The sequence below is a fragment of the Falco peregrinus genome, chromosome 8, assembly GCF_023634155.1.
Source record: "Falco peregrinus isolate bFalPer1 chromosome 8, bFalPer1.pri, whole genome shotgun sequence".
In the NCBI taxonomy this organism is placed as follows: domain Eukaryota; kingdom Metazoa; phylum Chordata; class Aves; order Falconiformes; family Falconidae; genus Falco; species Falco peregrinus.
In genome coordinates, this window is record NC_073728.1 from 17,777,448 (window position 1) to 17,790,998 (window position 13,551).

A 13,551-nucleotide genomic window follows, 5' to 3' on the forward strand; every position below is an offset into this window, starting at 1 on the left:
ATGCAATGGAGGCATCAGATATAAGGGAAGAAAGCTATTTTTTAATGGCATGCATTTCTGTAGTTAGCTGGTTTGTGGTTTTTTTTTTTTATAAACATAAATTTCGTTGTACCAATCTTCCCATAAAGTTGCTAGAAGTAAGTGTAGGAAATTCTTGTGCTTTTTTTGGTGGTGGTGAGCTTTTCGTTTTTTTAGTTTTTTGCAAGGCATTGGCAGTAGAGCTGAAGAGATTTTTATTCAGTATGAAAGCCTAGCTACTACCTCTGGCTCTAACCTGTTCATAAAATGTTTTCTGAGCCATGTGCTGAAGTAAATATTTCTGACAATGTTCAAAACTTCCACTGACAAATTAATTAACTCTACTGAACCTGTAGGGTCCCAGACAAAGCTTATAGATGAATGCATGCAGAATTACCTCAGAATCCTTCCAGGGAGCTGTTTCAACTATGTCCTGTCTGGGCTTCCATCTTCTGGAGTTCTGAAGGAAAATGCTGTAAATGGAGACGTGAGGTCTGAAGGCAGAGTGGCTGTGCATGGTGTGGTTACAGTCCATAATGAATTCAGCCAACGTGGGCAAAATGAAAGGGGCAACTTGTCATCCACCCTTGAAGGGGATACTCTTGGCTCAAGCAGCATCTTAAAAATGCTGTGCTAAAGAGGTCAAGGGGGGAGAAAGCCCAGAACTGACCTATCTCATCAGTTACATTGCTACCCTTCACTGGCCAGATGAGACTACTCAACACTGGGGTAGAAATAAAGGTTTCTCATAGTTGAAAATGGTCAGGTAATTCAGAAGTGAAAAAGCCAGCACGGCTTGTCCATAAACTGAAAACTCTCGGCATAATGTGCTGAAGTAGTGCTAGGTGTGAATAACTAACTCAGTGTCCCTCTGAATTTTTCCCAAATACTGTCCATGGCACAAGTTAAAACAAAGGCAACCATGTGCAGTTTGAGGTGGATGTAGATGGGCCAGTTCACAGAAATTTATCAGCTGGATACTTTTATTCAGTTCTGATGGCACTTCAATTACTCTTCCACTGCTCTTGTTCTGAGTGTGAACTGCTTCCTTGGATCAGAGGATTAAAACGTTGTAGTAACATCTGTAGGTAATACAAAAAGGGGGAGAGACTTGAGTATGGCTTTAGATTTCTCTACAGTTGTCTTTAATGAATACTTTGGAAGAACATACTTTCAAGTCTGGAAGGTAATTAATTTCTTTAAGTATGCTCAAGTTGTTCACAAAATGCGTTTTAGATGAGTAAGTTTTCTAATAGAATTTGTTTTTTTATGTAATGGTCTCATACTGACCCAAATCAATGGAAATAATGTGCATATATTAGACCTTTTTTTTTTTTGTTAGTGATATATAAAAGCATATAGGAAGAAAATCATAGAAGTAATACTTCCACAAATTGTTCTCGGGAGGTAGAGAGTGAGAAATAGTGTGCTTAGATTTGACTGAATTTGACACTGCTGTCACTTGAGAAAGATGAGCAGTGACCGATAACCATGGCCAAAGTTAACTGTGATTGCCTCTGCCAAAACTGTGACCTTGCCAATCTTGGCTTCTGCAGCTTTTCTGTGAAGCTGTAAAAGAGCTGCAGGGGGTAGTTGGCAGAGGCTCCTCCAGTGCCTGTGCCGTCTGTCCCCTCCCTGGCACCTGGGTAAAGCGTGTTTCACTGCCCCTGGGGCTCGTCTTGCCACAGGAGTGACCAATGCAAGGCTTTCTAATTGCTTCCCCAAAACATCACTTTCACTGCCTAATCTATTAATTATATGCCTTTTTTGCTAGAGACAGAGCAACTTTGGATAAAGATTGCAATCTTTCATAATTTTTGCAAAAACATCGGAGTCTCGGTGCGTTGGAGTGTGAGTGAAGCCTCTTAGAAAAGGATGAAGGAGCCAGTGAAGATCAGTGCCTTTTGGCAAAGTCTCTCTGCTGCTTGCATCTCCAGTATGTAGGTAACTCCTGCTGTGGGAGTTAAAATTGAAGTTACAAAGGTATAATACTGCTTAAAAATTATGAAGCTGAAATGAGCAGATGAATTTACAAGAACGATCAGTTATATTTATGCCAGTAGTTTAAAACAATCTGTGTTTGACATGGTAAGTTGTCTTTATCATTAAAATGCTAATGAAATGGTAAACATCTGCTAGATTTATGAAGATAATGAAGCTTGTCAGTTACATCTTTCTTGTGCCAGTATTCCTGCTTAGCTCAGGTTTGCATACAGATTTGGTGAAGTGATGGTGAGAATCTGTTTGACCTTTGGGAGCAATGCCAGTGTAAAACTGTGCCCTTTTCTGTCTCATTTGATGATTTTATCCTGAAGTGCTTCCACCTGTAGTTTAGGTCGTCTTTATCTGATTGTTCTTCCAGAGGCCCTCAAAAGGTGGGTCTAAAAATCAGACTTCAGTCAAACAGGGTCACTGGTATTTGATTGGCAATAGTTGCAGTAGTAAACTGGTGAAGAGAAGTGAAGAAATTTGTTATTATTGATGCCTCCACTGATCAATCTGGTAGGTGTGTATGTTTTCTATTCTGTACGGACTCCAAATGTGTCCTAGTCTACTGTTCATATAGTTACTCTGGCAGCAGAAAGACCATGGACTGCAAAACTGCAGGTAGATTTCAAATGTCTTTGTAGCATGAAATTATCTGTACTCAGCCAAGGAGTACAAAGAAGTGCATTGTTTGCAAGGGGATGCTAACTGTTTTTTGATTTTTAAAACTTTTATGCTAAATGCTTTCTATACCTCAGTTAAAGACAACACCAGAAATGTAGCTTAACTCTGGTTTTAAGTCAGTCACAATTTTAGCTCTACTCTGTTTTTTTTTTTTTCTGTAAAGTTTAGTTAAAATATGTAATCATAGCTAGCTTCATTGAAGTATGTATATGTAAAGAGAGGACAGCTCTATTAACTTCATGGATCTGTAATTGCTTATGAACTTCAAAGAGAAACTTCTGGAAGTTAGATTGATGATGGCACTTTATGGGCCTCAGGTAATTGAATACAACATATCTGGTGTTTGAATACAACTCTGAAATCCAAATTATGTAAATCTACTGTTTCAGAACCAGCTAGTAGAAATAATTGTCATTTTTGCAGTTGAAGATATTTTCTTTGGATAAATCCTCTGACGCACTGTTTTCCTGGTGCTGCATTTTTTTCATTATGGATGTGAAGAAGTAACCATAGGCATGTTAGCCTTTAGCTTTTTGACATTTGTGACTCCACTTGATTAAGCTTTGACTTACAGTTAATTAAGTACAACTGTCAATTAATTTCATGGGCTTATGCAGAAACAAACCTTACATTTATGAAAGTATTGAGGGGAGAAAATATTCTGGGGAAGTCTCTCAAGCATATTTTTCCTTTCAAGTTGTGCAGCTCAGTTGGGACGGTGTTAAACAATTCTCTCTCCATAGTTGTCAATGACCCATCTTTGTGCAAGCATCACACTTTTCCTATAGAAGAAACAGAGAATAAATTACAGCCTGGTATTTATCTGCTAGGCCATAATATAATGTTTACTGTGCTGCAGCTGTGATCGAAATGACTGTCTCTCCAGCATCTACAAAATTTGAGCTCAGGGCTAGTTATCAGTGTTTGGTCATCCAAAAAATCCATGCAGCCCCATCTGGCATCTGAGCTCAGCTTTCCTCTTGAATACTGTAAGATGGTTTTGAAATTGTGCCTGTGGAGGCAGGTTGATGAGATGAAAAGGAGGAAAAATTCTACTCCGCCTTCAATTTTGTGTGTCCTTAACAGGGAGAAAGGGAGATCCCTTAATGGAAGACTGGTACTCAGGCAGCCCATATGGATTGCCTGGCATCCTGCAAGTAGATGCAAGTGATTCGATTTTATGGGAGAAAAGAAGGAAAAATGTTTCCTTTCCCTGCCCTCTTTTCCCCCCCCCACATTCCTGACTGGGTTTAAAGAGCTCAGATGACTAATGTGAGAAAAAGCTTAGGTATTGTGTCAGCTCTGCTTGAGACCGGAGAAGCTCCTAAGAGGACTGTTATGCTCCCAGCTGATGTGCTGACCATCAGTGAGTGGGAGAAGGAGGTAATTATGGAGAAATTCTGGCAGAGGTAGGAGAGGCAGAGAGTGACTCACCCTCCTTTAGAGGTGTGGGACACTTGTGTTCCAGTGCCTGCTCCAGTCATTGTTGAATTATTTATTCAACCCTGGAAGGAGAAACTGAAACTTTTTTTTGCATTTTTTTTATTTCAATGAGATAAATTTATTTTGAAATCTATTTTGTATGATTTCAGGAAAAAAAGTACTCTCACAGGCATAGCTGGAAGCTGTGTACTAGACACTATTGTGTGAATAGCGCAGATAGCTACTTAAAAATGAATATTTGGACATCTGTGCCTTCCTATTCCTTTGGGGTCTTGCTTGGGGAATGATTCTCAGCTGTATATAGAAAGAACTTCAGCATGTAGATTTCTGGAAAGCTGTTATTTGGAGAGAAAGATCTGGGCTCCATTTAAGAAAATGCTAGTTTGCATTGCATGTAAGAGTTGTGTTCGTTTATGTGTTAGCTGATTAATTAATTGTTGGTGGTTTTTTTTTCTTTTGTTTGCCTTGCACTGTAGAACAGAAAGCATTTTTTTTAAATGTTAGGTAAAATGATGTTTGTGCAGTACCTAACAGTTACTGTCAGAAAAGGGAAAAATAACATGCAGCTCACTATTTGGAAACAAACCTCTGGATTTCAGCTTGCATGTATTGTGTGTGCTAGCTGATCTGATAGGCAACCATGAACTGCAAAAGCATCTGACTTTCATGAGCGCCCAGCCTGGCCTTTTTGGCACAGGAGAATTTTTCAGCTTTAGAAAGGATTTATTCTACCTGCCAGTGTGATTTATATACCATATGTGTCCTCTTCAGCATCTGGGGCTGGCCATAGGGAAATTCTCTGCCTCACATGTATTATGTGGAAGTAGGTTTCTTTTAATGATATTAACTTATACAGAGCCACTTTATTACCTCTCTGTATTATTTTTTTATCTTGGCAGTTGTGTCAGCTATACTGTGTGTGATGTGGAAAGGGGAATACTATGAATTCCTGGTTTTGTTTGCTCTTGGCAGGCGCTACTACACTTCCCACCCTTGTGCGCACACCTACCTTGATGATGCAGCCTTCCCTGGATATCAAACCCTTTATGTCCTTCCCTGTGGACAGCAGCTCTGCTGTTGGATTCTTCCCAAATTTTAACACAGTAAGTAAAGGTGTTTCCACATTTAGTTTCAGTGTATGCTTTCCAAGACTGTTCTAATATCCAGTATTGAAGCTGCCTTAAAACAGCGCATTGCTGACACAGTTCTAGAGAACCCTTTATGTCTGTGCTGTGGTGGCTGCTGCTCCCTTGTGCGAAAGGCTTGGAGTGGTACCCAGCCTTATTGTGAACAGGGCTGGTCCTTTTTTAACTTGGTCTGTTGGGGTGGTGTTTGCACGCTGAAAAAAAAAACCCAAACCAAACAAACCCCATACTAGAGAATTGATGACCAGTAGAATCATTTTGAGTATTTGCCTGGGTATGTGCGTTTCCATGTGCTGTAAGAAAGAAAAAAGCAAAATGGAAAAACATCAACAGGTAAAACCTAGATCCTCCACTGACATTATTCAAGCTAGGTCTATTACAGCCAGTGAAGCAATTGGAGGATCTTGTTAATTCTGTATAATATCAATAAAGTTTAAAATTGAGCAGCCAGTCCATGTGAAAAATGTGAAACTGCTACTTCTAGTCTATGGTAAAGCATCTTAGTTTTTTGCAAAAAAAATACCATTGCCAAAATAACGCTCATTGCTTCTGTAGTTCTCCATGTTTATCAGAGCAGCAATTATAAAAATACTCTTTTCTGTAGTTCTCACTTCTTCAACAGCTTGTAAAATGGTTCTGAATGTTACCAAAATGCTTTTTTGCTGTGGAACTTAATTAATTGTTATCTTAAATGCATTGAGTACACCAAAACCAGTATTCTGCATGTTACCGCTCAGGTTTCCATTTGCAGAGGTAATTCAGCATGGAATGCCTTGGCAAACAGTAAGCTAATAGCAACAGGAAGGAAACAGCTCTGGGTCATTTCTGCCAAGTCAGCAAGTACGATCTGTCCGTATGTGACCATTGCCTGAACTGTGCAGCATCACACTTGTCACTGTAATTGCTGGAGGGGTGGGGGGATGGGAAGGTAAGCGATGTGATCACCACCAGGCGGTGATTGCTGAACCACTGCCAAGTGTTTCCTTTCGCAAACTCACCTTCTGTCTAAAGTTAAAACAGCAAGAGGAATTTTTTTTCTTCATGACTTGCAAATACATCTAGCTGACAAGCCTTGTGCTACAGCATGCGGTGCTGTGGGATGGTTATGAGGCAACATATCAGCCAGCTTCTTTCAGATGTCAGCAGCCCAAGGTTTATTATAAATAGTATCAAATATTACTAATTCATTACAAAATGTGTATGTGAAAATTGTGTATTTATGAGAGTTGTGGGGATGTGCATGTGTACAGATTACAGGGGGTGCATGTGTGTGTCCAAAGAGATAAAAGATAGAAAAAAATCCAGGTATGTTTAAAGTGCAGGGCCAAAACTCAATACAATTTCAAGAAAGTACTGCATCATCTCATCTTCTAGGCATGATGCAATTCATATTAATTTTCCATTCTCTTTCTAATACATTCAAGTTTTTTATTTTTTACTGATTTGTCTGCTTTCCAGTTGCACTAGTTTTATGGGTGAGCTTTTTCATGGAACTATACATAAAGACTTGGAGAACCTTTTCTTTAGGGATGCTGTAGCTGTAAAGTCAACCAACATTATTTGCATACTTGCAGTATTATTGAATTTCTGAGTTGCTGTAGCCTCTAGAGGCAGATTAATTTGGATATTTAGACTGGTTTTGCCTATGTACACTAGCTTACATTTATCTGGGTTACATTCCATTTGCCTAATTCCCAGAGTGTTTATTCTTCACACCTGTCACTCCTCTCCAAACTTCTGTGGGTTTTGTTTAAAAAAAAAAAAAAAAAAAAGAGGCCTGGGGTAATCGGCAAATATTGTCGACTCAATATCTGTTTCCTCCCTTGGAATTCTTGGTAGTTATACGAAATCATGCTGTTATGCACCACAGATGCTGCATGTTTAAGCTCTCTTTTTTTGAGGAACCGTAGTTCAGTACTACTGTATTTCTAATTCACAGACACTGCCATTTATCTTGCAGGTATTGATTTTCCCTATCAGTTTTTTACAATGGACTTTAAAGCTCATTGGAAAACTAAACCATTCATGGTTATCTACTGACAGACACAGTGAACACCAGCTGTCAAGAAATTTCTTTCTGACGTAGCACAAGCTTTGCAAATGTAGATTTCCATGTTTGTGTATATATAATTTTTTTTTTTGTCACTCTGAAGTGCATGTGTGGGGAGTATGTAAAAGTCTGTAAAAAGGCTTTTTCCAGAAGATAATTTTGAGTGAGCTAAATCCAGCTGACCCATAAAGTATGCATCATCCAAAGTGCTATAATCTTGTGCAGGAACAAAGTATTAGAAGAACCATTTTTCCCTTCCCCCCCAAAAGCGCCATTATTTGCCTTATGGATCAATCAGGAAATCTATGCACTTCACTCACAAGAGGACTTGTCAAGGACTGTAGACAGTGAAACTTCCAGCATGCAGCACTCAACCTCTTTGCCTTCGGTAGGACTGCGGGGACACTGCAGTGCGTGCCAGCGCTACATGCATGCTTGTGTGTGTTCACTGAAGGCAGCAAAAAGAAATGTGGAAACAGGAGGAAACGTTGGATCCACTTGTTCATTTTCAATGGCAGTCAGATATGGAAACATTTTTCTAAATTTTGCCAGCAGGTGATTTCAGTGGCCTGAAAAAAGAAAAGTTTCTGCTTAGGAGCTTGATATAGTAACTACCAGGGCAGGAAAAACAAGGTAAAATATATTAACTACAAACATGTTTAAAAAAACACTCCCTACAGTGTTTCCAAAATAAATTCTCATATTTATGGAAATATATTTAAAATCTGGGGTAAAGCCTTTCTTATATAGTTAACTTTGACAGTTTTCAATTCTGAAAATATATGTGATGCTCCAGATGAAACATCAGTGTTCCTATTTTGTTTGTGAAAGTTCCAGTCACTTTCACATGAAGCACTGAGCAGACCCTGATCTTTTTAAAAGAAATGCCTACCTCAAGTATATTTTATTTCCTTGACAGAATGGTGTGATTTAGTTTGAAATGCCTCCCTTCTGTTACTCCTGAAACCATTAATTGTTCTAAAAATGCTGTGAATGTATATATAGCACTTACCAATTCATGCCCCAATTAAATTTGTCTTTGTTCTATAGGATGTGCTTACGATATAGGAGAAATTAATTCGGGAGTTATTGCACTAACTCCTTGAATACATGCCTTTATTCCTTAGTAAGGGTGCCTTTTTGTTTCAGCAGATCAGCCAGAAAGGGATCTTCTAGAGGCAGAATGAAGGATTCCAAGTGGAGAGGTATTGCAGAATAGGCGCTCTCTTCTTTCCTGGGCTTTTCACAGCACCAGCAAACACTTTTGTCAGAACAGGACAGACATGACCAGACTGTGACAGCCTGAACCTGAGTTGCCGCATAGAAGGAAAAACCCTCTCAGAAGTGCTGCAGTAGCAAATCCAAAGCTGACATCATATTTGTCCTGGCATCAAGTTCTAAAATCTCTTGCTCAGTTACTCATACCCCTTTGTCTGAAATGCGTAGCTTGAATCAAATTCTTGGCTGGTTTTATTTAAAATACTCTTGTTGATAGCAGAATGGAAAACAGCATTATAGGAACTTCCCAAATTGGTGCTTCCAATTTGGAATGGATGTGTACAAAAAAGGTATTGTTTAAGCAGAGCTCTTTTTTAGCATGTTAAAATGACTCTCATGATTCCTTAACATGTAACATCTTGCATACTGATTACATCTAAAGATCTGTAAAACCTTCAAAATCTAGCACATAAAGTCGATGGAAATCAAAGTTAAGATTACTGCCCTTGCCATTGTTCATTTATTTGTCATGCAGTTTTGAGTTCTGCACTTGTTGGCTTCTACCATGCAGTTTCACCTTCTGTACCATTCCTTCTCTATGTCTGCCTGATTCTTTGTCTTATGTCATCTGTCTTGGGTACAGAATGAAGAAAGGACACTTCGTGATCACATCGTGGAAGGTTATCATGATGCATGTGCTAAAGTGGCTGAAAGCCAGGATTTCTCTTGCAAGGCAAACTTAATGATCACTGAGTGCATCTCTCCATAAAGAATATATACTTTCCAGAAAAAAAAAAAAAATCTCAGAACTCCCAACACATTCTACCTGGTCCTGAAATGAAAGCAGCATTACGTGATTCAAATTAAGTTGAAGTGGTACAGCCAGGGACCCGTCAGTCTGCACAAAAGCAGTATCAGCAACTTTGCAGATTCTATCATCATAGAAAATAATCAGCAATTCATATTCTTCCTTCTGAGTTTGTTATGGCCTCAGGGGTAATCAAAGATTATAGCAACTCTTGTAGCTTTCATATTAGTGAAATATTTTTCCATCTAGCTAGCCCATGATTGGTTTCTAAATGCTGGTTCATACCTTCATATTTTGGAGGACTCATTGGTTAATGTGGCCTAGTTACTGCTTCAGTGTCTGTTTCTCTTCAAGTAGGTTTATGCTGATTCTTTATATTCGAGTTCCCTCAGTCCCCTTGCAAAGTGGACCAGAAGTATTTTACATCTGTCAGTAAAGGTGAGCCAGTTGGAATGGGCTACAGGAAGGGAAAGAGGAGCTGACTAGTAACTTAGTCAGAAATCTCTGTGTCCTCTCCAGCATTAGCCCTGCCTGGACTAAGTATCCCTGGCTTACCCCCAAGACAACGACTGGGAAGGATTAATTTGCTCTTTCCTCTTCTGTATTTTCAATTATGTTCCTCATTTGTATTTGCTACCTATCTAGTTCTCATTTGAAGGGCCCAGTAATCAGCCAAGGCAGAAGTGGAGGTCTGCAGATAAGAGTGTGGGGCACTCACATCGCTGGCTTGGCTCGCCCAGCTGTGCCAAGTGCTTTGGCACAGCGCTGCGGCTCAGGAGCTTTCTCTTTCCTTAGCAGGGTCTGAATCCAGCCACTTAACACCCTGTTGCAGTGCCAAAGTACGCTCTGGAGCTCAGGATTGTGCACAGCAGGAGCAAATTACAGATGCAGCCAACTGTATGTTGCCAACCCGTTATCTACGGTCCTCTTTGAGTAGCCTGTCCATGTGCTCCAATTTCTCCTTTTCCCTTTTGTGAAGTGCTGGATGGGAATGACCTGCTCTGCTCATATCCCTCTGAAACACTCTGCTCCAGAGAGCATATGAAGTTTTGTAAGAGCTATAGTTATGCTCATTAACAGCACAGAAAAGAAATTCAAGCAGTTACCTTAGAAGGAGAGGTGGTTTTGGGGGTAGCTGGGTGTTCTGTTTGTTTTGTATTTTTTTTTGTTGTTTTTGTCTTTTTTAATCAAGAAATAGCAAGATTTTTTTCTTCTGGACATTTTATACCCTTTTTTAAAGTCATGCAGGCACAAAAGGCACTTCAGGTTTGCCTTTTATTCCTGTGTGAAGCACTTAAAAACATTCCTGTTTTAGTTATTATGGATATAATAGTTTGTGTTTTCCAAGTCATAGCCAGAATCATCCAAACTAGAACATGAGGAATAAGCCTGGTACCTTTCATAAAGGGAATAAAAGAGAATAATAGGTGTTTTCCCAGATAGTTACAGGTGAGGAAAGCAGAAGTTCAGGAACGACCTGATAAAGCCCAAATTCTGGCAGCACAGACCTCACTCAGCTCTGTAGATAGTCTTTGCTTGCTCCTCTGACTCCCTCCTCTCACAGAGAGCGCTGCAGAGACCCTTAACCTTCCACATCTTCCTCTCTTCAGTTTCCTGTAGTCCCTTTTCCTTTGTGTCCTTAGGCTTTTTTGTACCGAGCCAGGAATTCCTCCTTGCCTTTCTATGGCTTTGGTGCAGACCAGCAGAGACCTCTTTCAACTGCAGTAGCAGTATTTGGAAAAATTCTTCTCAGCCTTTGGAGGACCTGAAAAATGCTTATTTAAGGTGGTGTATTTTCCCTACAGAAGACTTGAGCCATTTCAGCTGAAACTTTCAAAAAACATTGAGTTTGAAGCAAACACCTGGTAAGATACACTGAGTTAGATATGGGGAAAAAATTGCTGCCAAAAGCAGGGAGTTGTCAGTCAATCTTTGACAGCTTTTACAGTTTGTGGTATTTTAATATGAAGATGAAGGTTCCCTAGTTCCTGTCAGGAAACTCTTCAAAGAGCAGCCCTTCCTTAATTTGGTGAGCCTAAATAAGTACTTTTCCACCTTGTTTTTAGTCTTTAATATTATTCTGAGGAAAAAACCCCCACCGTATTTAAAATAATACAGACTGGCTTTAAGGGAGAATCTCTTCAAACATTAATTATTGCTTATTTCCTGTTGCTTTGTATTTTTTCTAACAGGAATTGGATGGATGAGCTTCCTCCTCTCAGTTCCCAGATAAGCAGCCAGATAGGAAACCCTGTCTGTAAGGTGAAAGTGCACTGACATGCACTGGTGAGAAATAGAAGTCACCACACGCAGCAGCCTTTCCCTACCACTTTACAGGAGCTAAGCGTCCACGGTGTGGTTGTTGGAAAAGTGGTTCCTTAATTGCTGCAATACATCCATTATTGTGCATACAAGTAATTAGGTCATCAGCCTGATTCTTTAAAGAAATACAGTTTCTGCATACAAATCTTACCATTTGCTGAGTCCTCACGAAAATCTGTTCCTTGGCTATGTGTTTCATCTTTTTTTTACAGAAATCTTGGAGTTTGTCTCTCCCAACACTTCAGCAGTATTTACTTTTTTACTGGTCAGTGTAGTAAAAGCCAGAAGCCTTTATCTTCACTGAAGTAATTTCTTCTCAAGTTAGTAGCACGTTTATGACACAAGGAAGCTGGTTAAAAGGAGAGGGTTGTTAGCCATAAATATTTCAGGTGTTAGACCACTGAAGGATGTTTTCCATAAAGACTGTGAGGGTAACACCTCCGCTCCAAGCAAGCAGTCACAAAGCTGTAGTTTAAGACAAACAAGGCACATGTGTTGCAGCACTGTGCTTATAAAGGTTTTGCCGATTTCTAATTATACATCTTGTCCTAAGCAAAATTCTGGAGCACCTTTAGAGAAATCTAATGCTCTGTGTGTCTGATGAATACAGTAGTGGCTGCTTTTGCAGCATCCTGGCTGTATGAGGCTAGCTTTCCTGCCCTCTATTAGACCTTCATCGCATTGTACCATGAGAAACTAACAATTACTGCAATAATTATTAGTTAATAAATTATAAGAATGTAGCCAAGAATTAATTCTTATTGTACATTTCCCCACCACCACACACCCACACACCCACACCCACCCCCCAAATGTGGATGTAGCTAGTGGTCTTTTAATATAGATACAGTTAATTTTATGGCAATTTAAAAGCACTGTATGGCAGTTTACAGTCGTGGTGTGAAACCTGTCTTTAGCTTACCTGAAAAACAATGATACACAGGTCTGAAGCACTGACCAGCTTGTTTCAGCTACTGATCTTCAACTACAGAGAAAGGCTGATTTGAAAATCGGCGCATTTCAGACCAGTCTTCTCTGTATTCAACCTGTTGGGTCTCACAGTAGAGAAACCACAAACTTCAGCTGCTTCCCCAAGTTACACTAAGGAATGAGGATCACATTTCTTGCTCATGTATTTGATAGAAGAGACAGGTTTCTACCTTGCTTTGTGTCTCATTTACTTAGATTTAAAGAAGAAAAAAAACCCCACACCAAACACAAAACAGAACAAAAATATCCAGCAGACTTTGATACTACATTAAATTTCAGGACAGGTTCAATTAGAAATGGAATATTCCTTTAAAGATTCATATCTAAATACAGCACTTTTTAATTAGAAGTATTTTAAAGGCTGTTTGTGTAGTGTGCAGCACTGATAAAAAAAGCCAAAAATCCCAAACTGGAAACATCATTACTGATTTTTAAATGAAGAAAGCCTATTATTCCTTACTATGAAGAGTATATGACAGCTGTCAGCCAGCATACTTATGCAGTTCTTGGTTCTGATTTGCTTCTTTTTTATATTCAGCCATTTCATACACTTACATGCAAATGTGTATATAGATATATAACTTATCCTCTTTTTAGATTTTTTTCAACTATGTGAAAAGTAATGATATTAATTCATTTCAGAAGACTAGGCTTCTAGTTTCTTTATTCTCTCCTGTTCACAGAATTAATCAAGGCCATGAATTTGTCCCTTTCCTCTCTTTGCACAGTTCAGAACTGTAGAGGAAATTCAAACCCACCCAATGGGATATACCATTAATCTTTGCATTGTTGGTGTTCTGGAAAAGGCTGGGAGAAAGAAAACTGTCAGCAAAACTTAAAGCAGACCCTTAAGAAAAGGCTCACATCTAAGGACTATCTTAGAGGAA

General features: G+C 39.3%; 1 protein-coding gene across 12 annotated transcripts in view; it reads left to right on the top strand.

The window, feature by feature from the left end:
* The window catches only part of ZNF385B (zinc finger protein 385B), a 168,241-nt gene that overhangs the window by 104,803 nt on the left and 49,887 nt on the right, over positions 1-13,551 (top strand). For 11 of the 12 annotated variants that reach the window (XM_055812344.1, XM_055812343.1, XM_027786157.2 and 8 more), the window contains one exon: positions 5,104-5,234. In XM_055812344.1, the coding sequence (XP_055668319.1) occupies positions 5,104-5,234 (131 nt within the window). Of the gene's footprint in view, positions 1-1,934; positions 1,955-5,103; positions 5,235-13,551 lie in introns of those variants that run through there. The other variant, XM_027786153.2, reaches the window with a different exon arrangement.